This window comes from Polypterus senegalus, chromosome 2 (genome assembly GCF_016835505.1).
Source record: "Polypterus senegalus isolate Bchr_013 chromosome 2, ASM1683550v1, whole genome shotgun sequence".
Taxonomy (NCBI): domain Eukaryota; kingdom Metazoa; phylum Chordata; class Cladistia; order Polypteriformes; family Polypteridae; genus Polypterus; species Polypterus senegalus.
This window is the reverse complement of record NC_053155.1, coordinates 100399127-100423722: the sequence shown is the minus strand read 5'-3', so window position 1 is coordinate 100423722 and position 24596 is coordinate 100399127. Positions and strand designations below refer to the sequence as shown.

General features: G+C 37.9%; 1 protein-coding gene across 7 annotated transcripts in view; it reads left to right on the top strand.

Annotated features, from left to right (window-relative positions):
* The window catches only part of fam168a (family with sequence similarity 168 member A), a 172331-nt gene that overhangs the window by 136961 nt on the left and 10774 nt on the right, over positions 1-24596 (top strand). For all 7 annotated transcript variants that reach the window (XM_039744264.1, XM_039744260.1, XM_039744258.1 and 4 more), the window contains 3 exons: positions 12415-12557; positions 17656-17830; positions 18017-18146. In XM_039744264.1, the coding sequence (XP_039600198.1) occupies positions 12415-12557; positions 17656-17830; positions 18017-18129 (431 nt within the window). In that variant the 3' untranslated portion in view covers positions 18130-18146. The remainder of the gene's footprint in view (positions 1-12414; positions 12558-17655; positions 17831-18016; positions 18147-24596) is intronic.

Sequence of the window (24596 nt, the reverse complement as noted above, 5' to 3'; positions counted from 1 at the left end):
TTGAATGTCTGTGCTGTGTAACACTTGACATCATGTTTTCAAACCTGATCTTTAACAGTAATGTCAACTGTTTTTTCAATTGTGGCCTTTAGATCACTTCTGAATGTGGCCTGATTTTGGGGTCCTTTCAATTTAACATTTTGGAAGGTTATAACTGTGTGGCTACTTGCAGCCCTCTCACTCCTGCTTGCCGATGGCCCTTCCTGTTGCACTGAACCTTCAGGCTGAGAACCTATGTGCTGTAAGAATTCCTGCAGCTTCCCTTCTCTCAGAGCATTTTCCTTCAATCCTTTGTTACCACACAGCCCACAATTGCAGCAACTGCCTGAGAAAGTATATGAGAATTTTTTTTAAAGTTTAAGGCTCAGCTTTGAGACCTCTGGAAAAAAAGGTCATGTAAAAAGTGACAAAAGGCAATGAAAGGCAGGCTTTCCATTTGCTGAACAATGTGTTTGGCTCTTCCCTTTATGTCTATGTTTTTGGACAAGACTGCAAGGTGCTTCATATGATGATGCACAGCATTGTACTGCCCCTGACCTGTTGCATAGTTTGAATGGAGAAAAACTGAGAGTGCCCCATAAATGTGTGGCAACCACCAGAGTTTTTACTGCTGATGGGTTTTCGTACTGTGCATCCTAATTCTGCTCCTATAGCCTTCAGCTCCCGCTTGCTTTTGAGACTGAAATGATACGTTTTCCGCACTAGTTGTCGAAGGTCATAAACTTTTTCAATCATTGGCGCTGACCTTTGTGTGTTTAGCATTGCCAGTTCTAGCCGATGGGGTAGACAGTGGAAAGACAGAGCATGTTCACCTATTTCTTTTCTGAAAAGTGCCCCTATTCCCCCTGTTGCACCCATGTTCACGCTTGCACCATCTGCTCCAAAAGCACTCATTTTATGTACCCACCAATTTGGGTTGGTTGGGTCAGCATTCTGAAGCAGTGATTTAAGGGTGTTTTGAATCTCTTCTGCATCACCACAAACAATCTCGGCCAAACCTACTAGATGAGTCTTGGGTGTTCCATCAGATACATACCTACAGTATGTGATGACATTGTCTTTCCCTGGGACATCTGTTCCACAATCAGTTATAACAGAGGTGTAGTTTACCTTTAAAGCTTCTTCCAGCTCATTACTTTTTAATTCATCTGCAATGCAACCTACAAACTCTGCACATGCTGTATCATTATCATGTTTTTGATACATCCATGCCATTCTTCATCAGCAGAATTTGAGATGTAAACTTTGTGAACATTATTTCTTTCAGTGCAATCATATATGCTGCATTGAATTTTGTTTTTAATTCTTTCATCTCATTTTCTGTCACTTTGCTATGGGGGTGTCACCAGGAACAGACCTAGCAATCACATAGTCTCTGGCATTCTTTTGTTTCTTACTCTCGCCATGCTTTTTCACAGTTTCCTTTTTTAAATGGCTCGTACCACAAATTAATTCTGTTTTACCAGCAATTTCTTGTCCGGCTTGTGCACAAAAGGTGCAATACATCTTTCCTAAGTCATACCATCACCATGCAAACTCCTGTAACCAAGCCGCTTTAAACTGTCTTCCAGGCGTCGGCGCCGCGGGCGCAGAAGACTTTGCTAATGGGACGGAGTTCTCATCCTTTAATAACTGTACGTTTCCGGACGCCGGTGGCTGTACCTCAGATAACCCACTGACTGAATTTTCTTCGGTTCGTTCAGAAGTAGACAAGGCAGGATTTGGACAAGTGGGCATTGAGAAAAAGTCGAAAAATTTTTCGTTTGACCATTTTGCGTGTTACATGGAAACTTAGAACATTTCGCGTGTTACGAAAGTTAGGACGGAATTCGAGGAGTTGTCGTGGCCCGATTCTCTTCTATTTCAGATCCCTATCCGCAGCAGTTAGCGAGATGACGTTTGAAGCAGAGTGGGCGTGTCAGATGATGCCTCGCTTCGGTTTGGCTTTAATCACGTGATAGTGTAATAGGAAAGGTAAATGCGGGCTGAGAATGTTCGCACATAATTAAAAGCTGTTTCTGCTGTTTTAAATTTAAAACTTTTCTTGGATTGAGAGAGAGGGTCGCCACCAGCAACTGGAATGAAAAAACTAGTCGCAAAATAGAAAATCAAGTCGCATTGGCAACCATTTTAGTCGCCATCTGGAGCCCTGTTTATACATGAGGCCCCAGGTCAGTCTTTCTTTTTCTTTTGTGAAAAGAAAATAAAAATAGCGTGTAAGGTGAACAGAAAACGTTTTGTTGAATATCCATGTAAAATATTCTGATGATTAAATGTTGACACATTTATAATTATTCCAGAAGATGATATACCTAAAATGCATAATTGCCAGTAATAGTGACTACAGCTTTAATATATTGACATAAAATAAGGCAGATATACTGTTTAATACAGAACAGGTTGGCTGATTACTAGCTTTTTAGATGTCCAGTTTATCTAGGCACAGATGAACAGTTTTATGACATGATGTATCATGTTCAATGCCATTCGGTGCTGTAGGTCATTGCTCTGAATTCATTTGAAGAATTTTGCTTATAGTAGAGTGTACTATATGTTTGCCATATGGTAATTTGTCCATGGTGTGTTGTCGTCTTACCATTAGGTGCTTCGCCAGGTCTTCTGCTACTTAATAGAGATAATTTCAACTGTTTTTTGCACAAGAGATTAGATACTTAAGTTCACTACTTCAAATATACTCACATTTTCGGCTGTTACTGCCATAGAGCTTGAGGTTTAGGGAGTAGATCTTACAAAGTTATTTCAGGATGCCCAGTTTCTGCTGAGGTTGTACTGAGAATAGATTCCAGACTAGAAGTGTTTTCTTCCTCTCAAGAGAGTGCGTCAGTTTCCTGCTCTCAATTTTAATGGGAGGTCATTGCCTCTGATGAGTTGGTTCTAGGTCCCTTCCAGTTACAGATCCATCACCTGCTTATATAGGTAGGTTATTTCATCCATTATGTTTGGTCATGATTGAGGTCTAGCTGTCAGTTTCTCTCCCCACGGTGCCTTCCTAAAGACTCATCAGCTTGTTTTTTAATAACATCTTGTGATACTAGATGAAACTCAGAAATCAAGCTGACCAAAAGTTGGTGGCTTTCTGCATCTCAGTTAACTGTTCTTTTTCAAAGAAAATATCTGAACTGATAAATAAAAAGAAAAGGTTAAATGACCAATAGAGCACAGACATTGGATGACTAAAAAATAGTATTATGGTCAGTAACCTGGAATCATCTTTCCTCTGTTGCAGACGATGCAAATATTTAGCATGTAGTTAAGGAGGAAGCCAAATGAGGGTCTGTAAGGCATTTGTTTCTCAAGACTGATAAACTTAACTGATGTACTTATCGTTTTATTTAATGAATCGATTTCTATGAAAAACATGAACATTTCTGAGTGTATACTGACTTTGTGTGTGGCTAACAGATAAGCTGTGAGTCCTGACTTGATTTATGAAGAAGCTACAATGTTATACTTCCTGTTAAGACAAATGAGAATGTAACCAGCAGTTCATGCAGATGTGCAAAAAGTTGAGTCACAGCTAAGGAGCTAGATTAGCATCTGGCTATGTAGTTGAGCAACAGAACCCGCTGCTTGTACTCACCTGTGCATTCTCAAGGAGTATAGCCACAAGGAGGTGGGGGTGGTCTTAGAATGATCACTCAGCAACAATAGAAATAGTGGCTCACGATTGTCTGTTTCTGGTGGTACTGTGCTATCAAAATCTGCAGGAAGTTTTAGCATGAAGTTGATATACTTGTACAGACCCCAGGTCCAAGTGTAAGTTTACATTATTTCTGTTTTATTATTTAAAGTACAGTGATCCCTCTCTATATCGCGCTTCGATTTTCGCAGCTTCACTCCATGGCGGATTTTAAATGTAAGCATATCTAAAAATATATCACAGATTTTTCGCTGGTTCGCGGATTTCTACGGCCAATGGGTCTTTTAATTTATGGTGCAACTTGTTTTCCCAGTTGATTTCATACAAGGGACGCTATTGTCGGATGGCATAGAAGCTACCCAATCGGACCATGTATTACATATTAACTAAAACTCCTCAATGATATATGATGTGCTTCCCGCGCGGTGCTTGATTGTTTGCTTTTCTATGTCTCTCTCACTCTCTCTGCCTGCTTGTTTGCCAAGCGGATACAGATGCTTCTCTAAAAAAAATGCCGCTTTATCGCGGTTCTTCGGCATACTTAAAAGCACAAAAGCACGTATTGATTTTTTGATTGTTTGCTTTTCTTAGCGAGCTCTCTCTGAAATTCTCTGCTCCTGACACGCTCACTCCTTTGAAGAGAAGATATATTTGCATTCTTTTAATTGTGAGAAAGAACTGTCATCTCTGTCTTGTCATGGAGCACAGTTTAAACTTTTGACTAAAGGATGTTATTTCATGTCTAGAGGGCTCTAATAATGTTAACGGTGTGGGAGAGTTTATAAGGGCTTAAAATATATAAAAATAACCATACAAACATGGTTTCTACTTCACGGATTTTCATCTATCGCGGGGGGTTCTGGAACGCAATCCCCGTGATCGAGGAGGGATTACTGTACATCAATATTGCTTCAGTTATATTTTATTAATAAAATATAGTCTCTCAAAATGAATAATGCTTCATATGTTATTTTACAAAAAACAAATTCAATTTTTTCATTAACTGACATTTTTCAGGGCAAGTTCCGGCTTACATAATTGGTTTGCAGACAACCCGCAGAAAGGCCCTCATTCAAAAATCGAGACCAGCCTGTATTTCTAATATGAATTTCACTTGTAGGTTTGGGAGTGTTATGTAGTCACTAAGGCATTAGAATTCAGATCCCAGTTATTCAGTATTTAATGTATCTGTTTAATTTATAGAAAATCAGTGTAAACAATTGTACTATGCCTCAGTACTTGTAAAGTACCTTGATGTTTTTTGCTATAGAAAGCTGATCTATAAAATTAAGTTGTTTTGGTATACGCAGAAATATTATTACTTTTTGTTTCATTTGATTTTTTCAGATTTTCTAAGTACATTTTTAAAGTCTTTGATATTTGCTTTTTTTACCAAATGATTAGGGAATAGATGGTTCTTGAACAGACATGGTTTTCAGTGTAATTTGCTATTTGTCACAAGTTCAAGTTCTTGTTCAGGCTCCTGCTCTGAGTAGCTAACAAAAAATAGATGTAAAGTGGCAGTAAATATAAAAGGAATATTAACTGTTTTCAGAATGGAATCCTATATTATTGTATAAACTTAATTTTTGTACCACATATAAATTCTTGTAAACTTCTGTTTTTAATGGTAAATTAAATATAATGGTTTTTGAGCAGAATTTTCTCAGTTGCCTGTCTGTTCTGTGTAGTTAAGTTACCATACTACAAAGTGATATTGTATAATGAAGGTCAATGATATAAAAACTGAGAAGCGCTGATTTACTTATATGATTTTTATTAGCTCTACCTGAAATATTAATTTTTTAGCCAGAAAAAATGACATGTAAAGGATATTAATTTACGATTACATATAACTTCTTGCCATATACACAGTTAATCATATGTATATTATGTGACACGTGCTAAATACTAATAAATGAAGCCTTCATGTGTAAGGCAAGAGATGATGAAGTTGCTGATTTTAGTTTTTATTGAAAATAGTGTGGCCTGGTGGCAAACTGGGTTATGCCACTGCCTTACAAACTTTCTTCTGAAGTTCTAAAAGGCCTGTGTATTTACACACAATGTTCGGTTCAGGAGAATAGGGAAAAGAATTTGCAAGTGACTGGTGATTGTTCTAAATTTCTTTAATCTTGGATCATTTTTTTATCAAGTAAACTTTCTGCTAGTAAACTGTTTTTTTTATGTAGTATGGTTCTGATTTTTTTTTTTTTATAATGGCTTTTCAGTCATACATTTGAAGTCTTTTCAGTGTCAGCTGACGTGCACACTGCTTCTTAAGTAGCTGCTGACTTGACAGTACCTAAAACCAGGGTCGTCCTGACCATTTAGCTGACTTAGGAGTTTACCTTGGATGGTGTGATGTGAAGGGTAGGTTCTTTCACCAAACAGTACTCCCCTGATTTTGGAATACTTGGACTTAATACAACTGTCTGACTCTTTTTTTTTTACCCTGTTATATTGTTTTTGTCTACTAGTTATCCTTAATGATCTCCATAAGCCCTTTTGTGCTGGTCTTCCAAGTCCCAGATTATACTATTACACTGTACCCCAAAGAGTCTCTCTTATGCAGAATGCCTTTGTTTCTTAATTATCTTCATGTGCAAGTTTGCAGTTCTAATTTTGTTTTAGTACAGTCCGTGATCTCGTCACTGCACCATGTCAAATAACACAACTAAAAATTGCAGCCCACTTCACTTTTACCAGCTCAGTGCAGATCTTCCAGTGCAGTTATGCTTGTACCTTTTTCTGAGAGGCAATAATCGCATGTCGCCCGAGAGAGCAGCACTTAATGAAGGGTTAACAGCTGCAACAAGTTCTGCAGTGATCTCTGCCCTTTCATTCTCTTTTGTATTCTGTTATGGTATGTAAAATATTTAGATGTCAGACAGATGAGCTTCTCTAATATTTTTGAGGTTCAAAACATGCGTGCTGCTTATTCCGTGTTGCTACATTCCATGTTTTTTACTTCTCGATTATTATTCATTAGTTAATTTGGTTGTCCTCTCTCCTGCAGAAACATCCTGCCATTCTGACTGTTAATCCTAGCCTATTGCAGACTAGTTGGTCTCAGTCATTTGCTATGTCACATTAAATGAATGGCTTCACTGGACGACCACACCTCTGACCTGCTAAGATCATGTAAATGAAGGCTATGATTAAAAATTAATGGAAAATTTGAAGAAAATAACATACTGAAATATATATTATCTTTTATCACCTAAGGTTAGATTTCTCTGTTTATAGAAATTAGTGAAGAGAAAACATTTGGTGATTTGATAAAAATAGATGGTTCCCTCATTGCTGAGAAGTACAGGAAGATTCTTATTCTTTATGCAATACTGTCGGGGAGGAGTATAATCGATCATAACATAACTTCATTCATATGCATATTAGTGACCAGAAACACATGGACATAATCATTAAACAAAGCTGTCGGCAGAATAAAAAAGGAACAAAGAATCCTTCAACAGATAGTTTCCCCCCAAAGATCCCCAATCTCATTATATTTAAGCCTGTCTAGGATTACTTGCAGAGACCAAGGCAAGTAAGACGGCCAAAGTCTTCAGTGTAACTGTGGAAAGTTTTCCAAGTGGTATGGAACAACCTACTACATGAGGACCTTCAGAAGTTGCATACAAGTGTACCAAAGACAATTGCAACTGTTTTTAAGGCAAACGGTGGTCATTCCAATTAACCGCAGTTTAATTAAAATCTACTGTAGCATTATTTTGAAAGGATTGCAGCATTTTTTCTTGGGTACTCTTGCACACAATTGTGTTTGCGTTTATTAAGTCTTTGAATCTTCTTTGACAGCACTACTGCAGATTTATGTATTTTTGTAAATGGAATGTCAAAATTGGAATTGAAAATTTAAAAACAATTCCAACATTATCTTCATAATGTCCCAAAAGTCACAACAGCCAATTTGGGAAAACTTCTATTAGACTATAAAACAAAAAGTGACCTGTACATTGTTTTATGTTTACAATCTTTCCTTAGCCTCAAAAAATAATTTCTGATGATGGTGACAACTAATACATTTTCCTGTGGCACCATTTTGTTTTCACTGTGGATGTTGCGGTTCATTTACTAGGTAGGATGATTGAGAGTTTGCAATGTATGACTTCACTAACACCACAGTGTAAAGATCAGTGCTGTGCACTTCCTGGGTGTCCAAGTTTGTCGATAGGATAAAACAATAAAGACTTATGCCAGTGTCACACAAGCATGACTTCTAGTTGTGAGTACTGTATGTCAGATTTGCTGACTATAGTTGCTGGTCTCATTGCCGGTCCATGTCACTCTACACAACTGAAAATGTTTGGGCCTAGAACATTTATCAACTGTGTGCTAAAATTCCAGAACAGTTCCCTTTTTCTGACAGCCAGTACATGCTGCCTTACAGAGCTGGTTCTGTACAAAGAGTTAACAGTTATGTAGAGTTGAGCAATCTCTAAGACCCCAACTCCGCGAACCCCACCAAACCATACAGGTACATAAAACAACAAACTGACTAGATTCTCTTCCAAAACACCTGTGTTTCTTATTCCTTGTTGCTGCATTTTATGCATTATACTTCCAGATGAGCTTTAGTTGATTGTCACCTCTGATGCACATAAGCCTGCTGCTACGACTAAAGACAAAAATTACAGGTTCGATTTTGTTAGAACAAGTTGTAGACTAGTTGGAGTGAGTCACTGGGCATGTCAGATTACATGACTAACTTCATGGGAGTGCGCCGATGGTTTCCGATGCACTAAGATTATGTAAATAAAGATGATTGAAAATCACTGGAAACTTCATAGAATGTGACATAGCCTTTAGTATTACTGTGTTTATCTATTGGATCCTTTATTAAGAAAGACAATGATTGTCTCTCTGTTTGGATCTGGTTATGTGATCTTCTGTAGTTATTGACTTCCTTGTTATGTGTATTGAATTTAGTTTCAAGGTAATTCAAAAAGTAATTTCAAGCAATTCAAGATCAACCAGAGTGTCAGTTATTGGTTTAATTGAACTGACACTCTGGTTGATTTTGAATTGTCAGGTGGCATGCCACAGGCTAAAATTAACCTAATAACTTGATTATACAGTAGTTCTGTACTTGTAAAGCTCCTTGGAATGGTGTTAAGTCTAGAAATAAAAATACATGATTGGAGCAAAAAAAAAGTTAGGGACTTCAACAAAGTGCAGTTATTGAATTTACATAATGTTTGTTTGTGAGGAATAACACAACATCAAAACTGGTAGCTTTTCCACCACACCACAAGAGGACCTTCTGTATGAAGTTTGCATTTCCTCTTCTGGGTTTCCATGGTGTACCCCCTTCCTCTCCAGATTTTCAAGACCTAATGTGAGTTAAGTTGATAATTATAAATTAAGTATAAATGTGTGCATGGTTGAGTGACATATTATGGCTAGCAATTGTCTTGTGTGTATTTCTGCTATGGAAAAGCCACTTGCTCCTCAACAGTTTGAATTGAGGCTGTTTTAGGTATGTCTTGCAAGGAATTGTATTTCGAGAAGATGTCATGCATTATTATACATGTCAAATAAATAAGAAAGACAGGGAAAATGGCAAGGTTAAACCTAAAACAGGTTCCCTAGTTACCAGTGTTACATTTATTCCATCTGTATTTATATAACTCAGCAACAGGATTTAAAGTATTAATATGATCCCTGCCTGTCTACAAAATATGAAAACACAACAAAGAAAGCAATATGTTATATAATTTGTAAATAACAATCAAAATCTTATAGTAGTCTGTTTACAAAAAAAAATAATCATTTTAGTTTATACAAATGAAATCATGAAGGTTTGACCTTTTGGCCGTGATACTTTGAACCCCTACTCATGTCAAGATTAATTATCTTAATAAGAAGCAGCCTTTAGACTATTTTTTATCTTCATACTTTGGTCTCGAGTGTATTCCTCAAGGTTTTCTAATGAAAACAGATGTGAATAATCTATATTTACCACTCTGACAACTGAATTCTGTTGAATGTCAAGATAGTCTTTAGATATTTAGATATTTAACATTTTAACACATTTTTCTTATATCCAGTAGTGTGAAGTAGATACATTACTGTTTTTCCTATTATTTCAGTTAATATTTTATCAAAACTAACTGGTTAGCAGTTCAAGAAAATATAAAATTAAAAAATGCATCATTAGGTGTCACTTCATAAAGATGGATGCTTTTCTTGAAAGCGTTGTAACAGTAAAAACATTATAAACTCCATCTTGAGAGATTGTTAATTTATGTGTGTTTCTTAGAACTCAATTGTAACTAAAGATGATTTCACATTATGCAACTTCCAGTCATGTGATTTGTCAGATTTTCCAAATGCAGTCATTGATCTCATCACAGGACCATGTCAATTTATGTGACTGAAAATCACTGCCCTTGTCGCATTTACCAGTTGATTGCCAACCTCCCAGCACAGTCATGCTCAATGTTTTAAGTGACAACCATTAACGTGGTACCTGACAGAGCCGGCGTTGTACAAAGGGTTAATAAGTTTACAGGTACAGCAAGTTCAGCCACAGTCTCAGCCCTTTTTTCTTGCATTCTGTTTTAGTACATAAAACATGAGACATCAGAAAAAAAAGCCTTTATTCTTTTTATGAGGTTCAAAACACACGTTCCTTATTCTTTATCACTATATTCTATGCATTGTACTTCTGAATGAGCATTCATTGGTTGTCATATCTCATGCACACACTGGCCACCCCATGACTAAAGATACATTTGTTTGATGTTATCATAGCAAGTCATAGACTAAAAAAGGTGAGCCACTGGATATGTCACATTACAAGAATAGATTCAGGTGAGCATGCTGCCGACTGCCTCCTACTTACTGAAATTATGTAAATGAAGGCTACAACTGAAAATGTCATATGGGATTCAAGTAACCTGTAAATCTTTCATAATCTATGTACTTCCCTTCCTACTTGTTAACGTTAAGTGCTTCTTAAACCTGCATCCACTAGCATAAACTGTAGTAATACATGGCAGTGCCTACATAGAATGTTTTAAAATCATGTCGTGACACCCCTTGACATTTAGAACTTGAAGATCTATAGCAGACACAATTTTCATGGTAAAATGCATTTCTACAATTACATAGGTGATTTAAGGTTATGTAAATTATTCTGTTAATAATTACAGATTTATAAATGTTTTGAACATCTGTTTTCTGAATTTGCTGCTAGCTTTACTTTTGTGGATGCCATGTTCTATACTACAGTTGCTTATGGAAAGAAGGGGTGCAAAAGAGAAGAAAGGAGGACAGGAATTGGATGTTATGTTTAAGGAGAGAGAGTACAGCTACAACAAATGTCTTCCTTAAATGAATACCCGTTAAATTCTGTTACTCTTTTGCGGATCGCCACTTCATGAACCCAACACTCATCTTTAAGTTAAATCATTGGGTTTAGCTGATCCCCTTTTGTACTCTAAGCCTCTTAGAGCCTAGTCACACCTGCCATAAAAAATATGTAGGTAATGTGTAATCACAAGAGACTTTTCACAGATATTGGTGCAAAGTGACCTGGAAGTACACACTATATTTTTGTGTATTGGTGAGTTTGTCGGCTGATGACTACAGTGTGTTAAAAGGCTTTCCCTTCATGCGTGTCTGTTGACAAGTCTAAACTAACCCCCAGATAGCTGTGATCTTGCTGTTCTATAATAGCCATATGTGGAGTGCTTGTAGAATTGCTGTTAGATAGGTGTACCCTGCCAAAGATGAAGAGGAAGGGGCATGGAGGTTAGAAATGTGATCTTAGGACAGGAGAGGAATTCCAGGCTGTTGTGGCAAGTCATAACACTACCATTTTTACGCAGTTATTTTGTTTTTTGTTTTGTCCACTTGTTTCTAATTAAAATTATTTGTTTATATGTTTTCATATTTTGCTTATTTCCCATACTCTATATACAGTGTGTGTATGTATGTATGTATGTATGCATATATGTGTTTGTATGTATGCGCATATATACAGTATGTGTGTGTATATGTATGTGCATATATATATATGTGTGTGTGTGTGTGTGTGTATGTGTATATATATATATATATATATATATATATATATATATATATATATATATATAATAAAGTGAGTGTGAGATTTTAATAGATAATTGAATTTACTTTATTTCAGGATTGTGAAAAAAATACAAATTATATCAATTCAACATACACACAATTTACAAACTAAACATTAGGTCATGATGTACAGGCTTATTTTCTTCACTTTCTTATCTTACTCTTTTTTTTTTCATCTTTTGTCTTAGTTTTAATGGCATTATGCTATAAAATAAATGAGGAACAAGAAAGAAGTGTGGTTTTCTTTATGGCATTTTGTCATTTGTTTTGCATTTATTTTAGACTTAATTGTTTATTAAAATATAATATCATGCCAGTATTACTTTACAAAACTCTTATTTCTTTTCATCAGAGGACCAAAAGCATTACCATATAGTAAATGTATTGTCAATAGGTTGTTTTTAATCAATTTACAATGCTCTTTTGTGGATGATTTCAGGGGCAGGATTAACAGTAATACATAAGACAAAGGCATTTGGGGAAATATCGCAAAAATTGCTGATACTTGTATGTGCATTTTAAAGTTGCTTGTTAATCTTTAAGATTGATATTTTTTGGGAAATACGTCCCAGTTTTATAGAGGAATGACTGCTAGCTCTTATATTATATATATTTTGGTACTTTCTCTCTTTCAGGATACACTGCTGGAACTCCCTATAAAGTCCCACCGACCCAGACCAATGGAGCCCCTCCACCCTACTCTCCATCCCCCAATCCATACCAAACTGCCATGTACCCAATTCGAAGTGCCTATCCACAGCAAAATATCTATGCCCAGGTTGGTGAGCCCTGTATAATGGAGTTTTGTTTTTTTTGTTTTTTTTTTGTTTAAAGTGGACCACACTTGTGATTGTTAAAGCTGCATTTATTTTAGATATATGGGACTGGTTATAAAATGAATGAGAATGATAAAAATGAGTGAGTCTGGTTGAAAACCTCTAAATGACCATAGCTGATGTGCTGATGAATCTAACAGAAGTCCATTTTCAATACTACTTCTGAGGTTTAGGGACTGAACTCTATATCTATATCTAGATATATAGAGATAGATAGATAAATATACATAGACATATAGATCTGTCTTTCATGAGAGAACCACTTAACAGATTTAGATCGGGTTTTTTCTATAATTTGCTTGAACCCTCCAGTTGATTTTGCAACTCATTGCACTATCATAGTTTGGCTATGGCGCCAATTTGTTCATGAGAATCCAAAGGAAAAGCCTGCTGGCCGAGGGGTAGGGCAGTGTGCGGGGCCATCCTCATTCACACGCCAGCCTCTGTTCGAGTCGCTGTACCACTCGCCACGTGATGGAACGTACCTTTCCTCCGCTTAGCTAGCGGTAGCTGTTTGTTCAGCAGACATCATCTAGAGGTTGTTAAAGAGTAACGTTTTACATTTTTCAGAGAGAGATCATAGCTACATGTGTTTTAGAGGGTACCTGCTCATTGGCAGAGATATCACGGCCATGTGCTCTTCTCCCCACGCAGAAGATGCTCTCCCGTCAGAGCTGAACACGATCAATGGCAATGTTTGATATTGACCTACCTTCTGCTTGGCCAGAGATGCCTTGCTAACTTTTTACATTTTTGACAAAGAGATCACAATTACATTCTTTCCTATGATAGCAAAACCAAAAATATTGTATATCAAGAGGCCCTTGAAAACGAAAGCTATCAATATAAATTCTTCTCAATACAATACTTTTTTTTGTATTGATGTTTAAAGTTTGTCCTATTTTACTACAATGCAAGCGGAGTCGCAGGGGACAGCTAGTATAAATCTTTAAAGTTTTCTGATGAATTCCATTACATACCTCAAAACTTCATACAACTAAATGTGAAAATTAGAAATAAAAGTCTAAACTGAAAAGGATTTTTATTAAATTCCTTTCATTATGAGATTAGACATTCATTTTCAGGAAATGTACTGATTTCTTTGAAGGCATGGTTCTAATTGCCATATTTTTTTATTTTTCTTTGTCTAGCAAAATGTTCCTATCATTGTTAATTTATTCCTATTCACTATATATACTGGATGACATAATAATGAGTTGTTAACTCTGATTCTTGTTTAGCCCCCAGGTTTCAAAAACCTAAACATAAATTAGATGTGGAGTGAGCCAACAGATGATCAACTAAGTTGGGGCCTCAACCTCCAACCAACTTCATTCAGTTTCTTAATATGAAGCCAATTCTTGTTGCTAATTAAACCCATTATTTATTTCCATGGTGCTCATTCTGCCATGGCAGACATTTCCAAAACTATTGATTTTCTTTTTTAAGAGCCCTGTCAAAATGTTTTGTGGACATGAGCAGATCAACATTACTGAGGCCTTCACCTTTCTTTATATTCAGTTATTGTGTGCTGGACGCAGCTTGTTGTTGGTTCATTTTGTGTCTTAATATTGTTTGGTTGCTAATTAAGGTAAACACAAATAATTAAGGGGCCTGAGTCTTAAGTCGTGCATCAGTTAAAATTAAGGCAAAGAGGTAATTAGCAGCAAAATCTGGTCACTAATTAAGAAAAGGGTTAGAGTAAAAACCTGCAGCCACAGTGGCTCTCCAGGACAGAAGTTGGAGACCCCTGGTGTATGTGTATGCGTGAATGAGCCCTGCAAAGGACTAGTGTCCTGTCTAGGGCTGTTCCTGCTAATGCCCTGAGGTACTCTCCAGCAGAAAAGACCCTAATTAAATGGGTTTGAAAATAGTTAATAGGATATGTGGATAGGTTGTCTGACTTAATATGTTTTTAATTTTGTACTTCTGTGCCAATTTTAGTTATTATAGTGAAATTATTTTAAATTGGTAACTATAAAAATCTGTTTTAATGACACAAGTCATTACGATTCTGTCAAATATTGGACACTTATTGCCAGTGGGTGCTCTTCTTAGATCCTTATCTCAGCCTTCACCGCTAGAGGGCGATAAAAGACAACATGCAAGTTTTACTGTACTACAATGTTACAGTTTAGTTTAAAGTGCATTCTCAAAGTTAAGAGAAAATGTCACATTTGTTGTAAAGATGCTAAAAACATTAACTATGAACTTTTCTGCAAACTTTGACATGAAAACTAAATTATAAATATAGAATTTTTTTTTTAGTTTGTTTGCCAGGGTTTACAAAGGCTTTTTGACAGATTGCAAGTTCCGTAGTAGTTATTGTATTGAAATCAGCATTTAATATAAATATATATATATATATATAATATTGTACAACATATATACATATTTATAAATATAACACCAATGTACTCCTTCCTTATCCAAATCAGAATGACCAGATAAACCTAAAATACATCAAAATAGTTTTTATGAATTGTATTGCAAGCACAACACACAGGTTGCTTTAAAGTTACAAAGTTATATGGATGGAATGGATATGGAAAAAAGTTAACTATATTGGTATACTGTATTGGTTGAAGTGAAGTCCTGCTTCTCCCAGAGGCTGTCTTAAAACTTTTTCAACTTAATAAATAATAAAGCAATATACTGTATTTTTTAATACCACATGACCAGTATCACCGTAGTGCAGAAGGTTTTAGGATTAGAGCTTGATTTGCTATGCCAGTCTGTCAAAATTTTCAGTGATCCCGCTGCTGCTGTTATGGATCCTTTTAAAACCTCATTTTATATAGTAGTAATTTAGAAGTAATATTTAGAATAGCTACATGTACATTTATAAAGCAGCCAAAAAATGTTAAAAGTAGCCCATATTAGTGTCATAATTGTTTACATACAGTTAAGTCCATAAATATTTGGACAGACAACTTTTTTCAAATTTTGGTTCTGTACATTACCACAATGAATTTTAAATGAAACAACTCAGATGCAGATGAAGTGCAGACTTTCAGCTTTAAATCAGTGGGTTAAACAAAAAGATTGCAAAAAAATGTGAGGCAACTAAACCATTTTTTAACACAATCCCTTTATTTCAGGGGCTCAAAAGTAATTGGACAAATTAAATAACTGGAAATAAAATGTTCATTTCTAATACTTGGTTGAAAACCCTTTGCTGGCAATGACAGCCTGAAGTTTTGAACTCATGGACATCACCAGATGCTGGGTTTCCTCCTTTACTGCAGCGGCTTTCAGTTGCTGTTTGTTTGTGGGCCTTTCTGTCTGAAGTTTAGTCTTCAACAAGTGAAATGCATGCTCAGTTGGGTTAAGATCAGGTGACTGACTTGGCCATTCAAGAATTTTCTACTTCTTTGCTTCAGTAAACTCCTGGGTTGCTTTGGCTGTATGTTTTGGGTCATTGTCCATCTGTATCATGAAACGCCGTCCAATCAATTTGACTGCATTTAGCTGGATTTGAGCAGACAGTATGTCTCTGAACACCTCAGAATTCATTCGGCTGCTTCTGTCCTGTGTCACATCATCAATAAACACTAGTGTCCCAGTGCCACTGGCAGCCATGCACGCCCAAGCCATCACACTGCCTCCACTGTGTTTTACAGATGATGTGGTATGCTTTGGATAATGAGCTGTTCCACGTCTTCTCCATACTTTTTTCTTGCCATCATTCTGGTAGAGATTGATCTTGGTTTCATCCGTCCAAAGAATGTTTTTCCAGAACTGTGCTGGCCTTTTTAGATGTTTTTTAGCAAAGTCCAATCTAGCCTTTCTATTCTTGAGGCTTATGAGTGGCTTGCACCTTGCAGTTAACCCTCTGTATTTACTTTCATGCAGTCTTCTCTTTATGGTAGACTTGGATATCGATACGCCTACCCCTTGGAGAGTGTTGTTCACTTGGTTGGCTGTTGTGAAGGGGTTTCTCTTCACCATGGAAATGATTCTGCGATCATCCACCACTGTTGTCTTCCGTGGATGTCCAGGTCTTTTTGCGTCGCTGAGTTCACCACTGCTTGCTTTCTTTCTCAGGGTGTACCAAACTGTAGATTTTGCCACTCGTAATATTGTAGCAATATCTCGGATGGTTTTTTTTCTGTTTTCGCAGCTTAAGAATGGCTTCTTTCACCTGCATGGAGAGCTCCTTTGACCGCATGTTGTCTGTTCACAGCAAAATCTTCCACATGCAAGCACCACACCTCAAATCAACTCCAGGCCTTTTATCTGCTTAATTGATAATGACATAACGACAGACTTGCCCACACCTGCCCATGAAATAGCCTTTGAGTCAATTGTCCAATTACTTTTGAGCCCCTGAAATGAAGGGATTGTGTTAAAAATGCTTTAGTTGCCTCACATTTTTATGCAATCTTTTTGTTCAACCCTCTGAATTAAAGCTGAAAGTCTGCACTTCAACTGCATCTGAGTTGTTTCATTTAAAGTTCATTGTGGTAATGTACAGAACCAAAATTAGAAAAAAAAGTTGTTTTTGTCCAAATATTTATGGACCTAACTGTATCTGTTATGAATGCATGATGTGTTTTTATAAATGAAAATGCAGTTTATTGGCTGTGGTGTCCTGCTTATTCTTGTGATTTGCTGTGACAGAAGAGCCCTGTGTTCCTTTGTGACCGAGTTACTCTCTAGCTATAGATGTAGCAGTCATAGTTTTTAACAATATTCACCTTAATTTTTTGTTTCTACAAATTAATAAGTCATATTGATTTTTGGTCATAGGGTTTGAGATTGTCACAATACCTTCTGTGAGTTTTCTAACATTGTTTGATTTTGATGCACTCCCTCTCCTTGTGTTTGTCAAGCTTTTGCAAAGCTGGAGCTCATATAAACCAGTGACTTTCAGCAGTTATTTGTAACTAAATAACATTCTAGTTATTCTTGGTATTATATATGGCTGTTGGGGTTATTGTTTTAGTTTACGGAGTGGAGATATCTGAAAAGGCTTTAGAGATTAAACTTGGGATTTGAATAGTAATGCTGATTGTTCACTTTCTCATTTCCTCACAGGGCGCCTACTACACACAGCCTGTGTATGCAGCTCAGCCTCATGTTATTCATCACACCACAGTTGTGCAACCTAACAGCATTCCCTCTGCCATCTACCCTGCACCTGTCCCAGCTCCCAGGACCAATGGAGTAGCCATGGGCATGGTGGCAGGAACTACCATGGCAATGTCAGCAGGTCAGTTTTGTAAATCTTGGGAGTAGAACAGATGTACCAAAACATAATCAGCTAAAGAGAATAGGTTATTGCTGTGGTGTAACCATGTTTATTTTTTTGGAAACTTTTCGTTGTAAAACAGTAACATATTAGTTGTAATTCAGAATTCAGCTAATTGACTTCTATCTCCTTTTTTTGGTGTCTTAGGCACTTTGCTGACAACTCCACAACACACTCCTATAGGAGCACATCCAGTCTCTGTGCCAACATACCGGCCTCAAGGAGCGCCTGGGTACAGCTATGTGCCACCTCACTGGTAAAATCACTGGCCATTCATGTGAGTTTTTTGGTTTGCCGTCTGTTTAAAAGCAATGTATTTAGCGTTATGTTTTTTTTTATATTTGGAACATTGTGATAGTGTTCTCCTGCATACTTAACATTTCTTGAGTTACATATGCCAGTGATTAATCTTAACATAATGATAAATAAATGATAAAATGTACCCATCAGTGTAAAAAATGTTTAACATTTTGATGTACTAGTCTTTCCTCAGTAATCTTTAATTCATAAGGTAATAGCAACAACATAGGAATATTTTAAATTCCATAAAATGTAAAATTCATGATAAACTGCAGTCTAAAACATTACACAGTACATTTTTCTACTTAGGAGAAAATAACTTCTAACTTAATTTAATAATTATTCTTGTTTAAAATGTAAAATTTTATTTTGGGTCTTACATTTAATTGGTTTATTGTCCGCAATGGTCATAGCTTTGATTGTATTATGAATGCAGTATGGTTTGTAGTATCATTTTCATGGAAAAGCAGCATAAAAGCTCTAGTATGCTGCAAATGTTTCATTGTTTAGTACTGTTCTCCACTCCAGTCTGCCCACTTACATTGGAAAGGTGGCCTTCACTCATTTTCACAATCTTAAACTCTTAGTACTTGCAGAATCGGAGTAAGAGCTTCAGTGCCCTTTATTGAAGTGACTCTTTCATGGCCTGACCCTAAAATACACACAATTGTCATTTCTGAAGTACTGTTGTTGTTGCTGATAATATGGCTATTAGAGTCATTCCTTCAGGCAGATATCAGTAGTTCTCTGGTCATTTCCGAATGATTCATTGACAAAGAAGTCAAAACAATTTAAAGCCCGTTTTTTGAGGCAAGTATTATTTAGTATTTTTCAAAATACTAATGCAAAGTGTTTTATGAATAGTTAGTTTTCCTGATGTAAACTCCTATACTTAAAACCATACTTCTAAAACTGCTTCTTTTTCAGTTATTATTAAATGATTTTTGCAATTTTCTTGCCATTTTAAATATGGCTGTATTCTCGAGTCTGCGTTGCTCACTTACAACAACATCTTAACATGCTTTTCCCACCACTATATCTGTGACAGGCGTCTGGTCATACTTACAGGTAATCTAACTTAGATACCATTTAAATATCCGACTACGCCACCCAGTTTTATCAAGAGACTGGGGATTTACCAATAATAGCACACAGGTTTCTTTAAATTGGGCGGTGAGTAAACACACAATGAAAGACACAACAGTAATTTCAGGAAAAGTAACAGTAACTTCTATACACCAGACAATAATAAGTACATTAAAAAGATAAATGAACATAAACCAAATCTAACAGTATCATGAATAAAATTTCTTTTTTTGAAAGGAAAGCACACAGTCCACCCTCTAAAAGTCCATTAAAAACAGAATTGGATGATACAACCTGTAGTGGTGCAAAGTCCAGTTTGTTCTCAGTGTTACCACAACACTTAATTGTTCAACTGTCCACGGATGCACTCTGTTCACCGGACACTCGTTTCCGAAGAGAAGTTTTGTCAAAATCGTGGAATCCTGTCGGCGTCTCTTCGTTGTTCCTTTTTTTCCACCCTGGGCTCCTTGCATTGCTGTGAATTAGGCACGCCTTATTTCTTGTCTGCCAGTTTTGCTCTGCCCTTTCATGCGGCTTCCCTCTCTCGCTGGACCCACAACCGGTGTTTCTCTCTGGAAGTATTGCCGTCTTTGTGCCTCACGTCGTGCCAGCCACGTACCCTTATCAGCCTGCAAGCCCCTGTGCTCTTTCCGAGTGACTTGGCAGCGTTTTCTGTGGACTGTTCCCCCTGCCTTCTCCTGGCCAGAGATTAAATCTCCTTCAGTCCCTGCAATTATCAGTTCTAAACAACCAGATTAAACAATGGCACATCTAAATTTCCTGGGTTTAACAAATAATGGAAACACAAGTTAACAAAATGTATTGTTACCAACCATTAATGAGTACAGATCTGCTGTTTAGAAACCAATATTTCCAAGTCAGGTAAATACAGACATCCTCCAAGGCCAGACTTCAAAGTGGCGACTCCTTTGCAAGACAGCAAATACTTACACAAACAATCCTGACACAATCAGTAACTGGATTATCCAGGATCCTCCAAGGAAGCAGCAGTTCTGTTATCACACGTGGTATTGTTTGTAAATCTCAACCAGCCATAAACTTCAAAATGGTGACTCCTATGCAATCCAGCAAATACCTACAATCTGCAGACAGCCTTTTAACTTCTCATCCCCACTGCCAACAATGGGTGCCTATTGCCTGTTCATCTGCTGGGCTTTAAATGTAATATTTGCATGTTTATTTTCCTAAGAGAGAAATGGAATGACACAGTGTACAAAAATGTCCCCCCTCTGACATATCTGTCACCACAGATTAAATTTCAGTCCACTTTTTAACTTCATACTATAGTTCCTCCTTCTTTCAATCCTATTCCCCATATTTTTATTCACACTGTCTCAACATTCCTTTATTTACATAATACTACACTCTTGGATAGCATTTTTGTAATGTCCATCTCACTGTAGTACTATTTACTGTTTTCTTTCAATGTATTATATCTAAGTTTTTTTGAGATTTTATATATATATATATATATATATATATATATATACATACACACACACACAGGTGCCGGTCACACAGGTTGTCAGTTATAATCACCGCAACACTCATAACAGTGACAAAACAATTACATTGACAATCATGTTATGTTATTTTTAAAATGTTTCCTTTTCTTTTTCATAACTTCTTTAACACACTACTTCTCCGCTGCGAAGCACAGGTTTTTTGCTAGTTTTTAATAAAACTACTGCAATATGATGATACCAATAAAAGACTAGCCTTATCTACAAGCAGTTCATGCTGTCATATAAGTACATGTATCTAGTTAGTTGTGGTAGTTGAAAGCACAACATGTCCAGCCTGCGGTCATCCAGGTGAGAGCGCACCTTCGTGCAGAGTACACCAGCCGCTGAGAAAGCACGCTCTGCCTCCACTGAAGTAGGCGGCACAGTCATCAGATACTGATACACTTGCTCTAAACAGCGCCCGCACTTGCCTTTGCTCTGAAACACTGCCATTTCAGCTTTTACTGATGCATCCAGTTTCTTGTCCTCATTCTGTGATGGCAAGTTTCTTGGCACAGATAATGTGGATACAACAGTCTGAAGCATTGCAATTTCAAGTTGCTGTTCAAAGCTGTTGTCTGACGGAGGTCAATGAAATCTGCACCGTCTCAACATTTGTGAGCTGCAGAGTGCAGACTCCTCCCAGTCCACTGTGCTCAGTCTTAGTCGGAGCCGGGATACTGACTGCTGCTGGTCTGTTGTTGACTGAATTAATCGGCAACGCATTACACCATGGGCCAAAAAACCGTCACACTTAATTATTTTCAACTATAACTATGTTATTTCTTGATCGATTTTTACACGCTAGGCCTATATATGTGAGCTTGGCCGTTCCCGGTTTCCCGGGAATCACAGCAGTTTCATTCCCGGAAATGAAAAATGTCTGGGAATGGATTCCGTAGTTCCAGCACCCTGAGCCACTTGGACTTAGTTCTCGAATACTGGTGGTGCGGTGAAGGAGATCGATCACATCCTTGTGAACAGACGCTGAAAGCTCTACTAGGAAAATGGTTCTGGACCTGGGGCTCCAAGATCGGGCCGTTTCTGATGACTTTGCACACAGTTTGTGAGGAACGTGCATATTTTGGTGGACTGCCAGTCCTAATATGATCTGTGAGACCTTCCATGACAAGACCCTGAGGGTTGCTATGAGTTGTGTTGGTGTTACCGGTGTTCCCAGAATGAGGTGTTTCATCTTGCAGAGCACTCTGGATATTATCGAGAGGAGTTGCAGCACACAGCTTGATGGCAACTCTGGTCTGTACCAGGAACTGAGAGGGATGGCTGTGAGGGCTCTGAGAGCAAATAAGGAGGTGTTTGTTAGAGTAATCTGTGTGACACACCATCTGTGGTCTAGTGACCATGTCCTGCTTACAGAGGAATTGAAGCATTACGCACATCGCAGTCAGGGTGGCTGATGGAACTGTCCTTACGGATGACACTGCAGTTGTGACCTGTTGGGCTGGCTACTTTGAGCAGCTGTTTAAAGCTGACCCTTCAGCTAGGATACTGGATATCTCCGGGTCCACGGTTCTTGAGGCTGATCCTCCAATTAGCTCTAAATGATCCAGTCTCACTGAGATTGCATAGGTGGTGAACCAGCTGAGGGTAGAGAAAGCTGCAGGGATCTGGGGTGAACTTCTCCAAGCTGGTGATAAAGCTGTCCTCCTGGCATTGCAAGCAATTTTGTCTCCATTAGGCAGACTGATGTCATTCCAGCTGACTGGAAAACGGAAATTGTCATCCCTATCTAGAAAGGGAAAGGTGATCGCCTGGAGTGTGGCAACTTCAGGGGGTTAACACTTTTCTCAGTATCGGGTCAGGTCCTTGCTAGGGTCGTCCTTGGTAGAATCCGTGATCACTTGCTCAACTACCAGCGACCAGAGGAGTCTGGTTTTACACCTAAGAAGTCAACTATAGAACGCATCATGGCACTGAGGGTTCTTTTCGTTCACAGTCGCGAATATCAGCAGTTTCTTTGCAGCCTTTGTTGATCGAGCTGCCCTCTGGGACATCCTGAGACTTCGTGGAATCCCCTTAAGGTTGTTGGATATGATGGTCGGCCTCTACTCTAGTACCATGAGTGCTGTGCAGAGTGGAGGCAGAACCTCTGTGTTTTTCTCAGTTGATTTTGGTGTTAGTTATGTGTGTGTTCTTGCTCCTACTCTGTTCAGTGCTTGCATGGACTTGGGTATTGGGCAAGTTCATGGGATCCAGCAGCTGTGGGGCATCTGTTGGCGAAGAAAGTTTCACTGATCTTGACTTTGCGACAATTCTGTGATCTTTGCTGAGTCAATGGAGGCTCTGAGTGGGGCTCTCGAGAAACTGACTGAGGAGTCTTGAGTGTCTGGGCTTGCAATTGTACTAGATAAAAATCATGATCCAGGCCTTTAATGACCTCTTAGGCACAGCCATCAGCAGCATATCTGTCTGCAGATAGTGAGTCGACCTTATCGAGACGTTTATTTACCTTGGCAATGGCATTCATGTCTCTGGTGACTGTTCCTATGAAGTCAGTAGACTGATTGGGAGAGCATCGGGGGTCATGAGGTCACTGGAAAAGGGGTGTCTGGTGCTCCCAATATCTATGCAAAAGGACGAAGGTTTAAGTCTTTAGAGTTCTGATGCTTCTTGTCTTGCTATATGGATGCCAGACATGGACGTTATCCAGTGACCTGAGACAAAGACTGGACTCCTTTGGTACCATGTCTCTTCGGAAAATCCTTGGGTACCGCAGGTTTGACTTTGTGTTGAATGAGTGGTTGCTGTCCAAGTCCCGAATGAGGCACATTAGCTGCATTGTGAGGGAGTGTCAGTTACAGCACTATGGCCATGTGGCACGATTCTCCCGAGGATGATCCAGCTCACAGGATCCTCATTGTTGAAGACCCTATTGGCTGGACCAGGCCAAGGGGACGCCCATGTAACACTTGGCTGCGGCAGATAGATTGTAATTTCCGGAAGGTGGGACTGGACCACGTGTTTGCCTGGGGGTTGCCAGCCAGGATCCCAAACTGTTTTGTCGTATGGTGGGTATGCCAACACACTGTACCAGTGCATGCTTCCCAACCTGACCTGATACATTGTTATGGCCGATAAACGTATGTGTGTGGTGTTGGAATTGTCACAAAAAATTTAATTTATTAAACAAGTGAAAATGCTTCAAATATTGCTTTAGTTTACGGAATAGGAAGAACAACAGTGAATGATAGTTGAAAAACGTGTCGGAAATGGAAACCACTGATGGTAATGTTATTCTGTATTAATGTTAATGTTGTTCTGTATTTTCTTTTTAAATTCAGTTTTTTTGTTAATATATTGTGATGTACAGGCAGCTGGTGATGGTCTGTGGGAGAACAGAAAGGGTGGAATGAATGCTGTAAGTGATGTGACTGGGTGAAGAGCTTCTGTTCTGTAAGGGACGGAGATGCCTCTTAGGAGACGAGTGACAGGAGAAGTTAAGAGAAAAAGTAAGGTGCAGCAGAAGGAAGTTTTGATTATGGGTCAGAAGATAGGTCACAATAAGCAGTAGTGTTAGCAGTACAGAAAAAGACAGAACAGGAGTGGCAAAAGGTAAACTGTTTGGTAGGGAAAGCTTTCTTGTATAGTGTGTAAGATGTGCTATATAACCTACATGACAGAGTATAAGACAGGGCACAGTTTGTTATGGAACAAATACTCCAGGTAAATCATGAAAAACTCCAGTACCTCAGACTTGTATTTGCTTATTACGCTGGTTGTTACAATATTATATGAATTAATTTTGTTAATACTATATTAGTTCATATAGTTTTGTTTTATAAATAAATATGGCT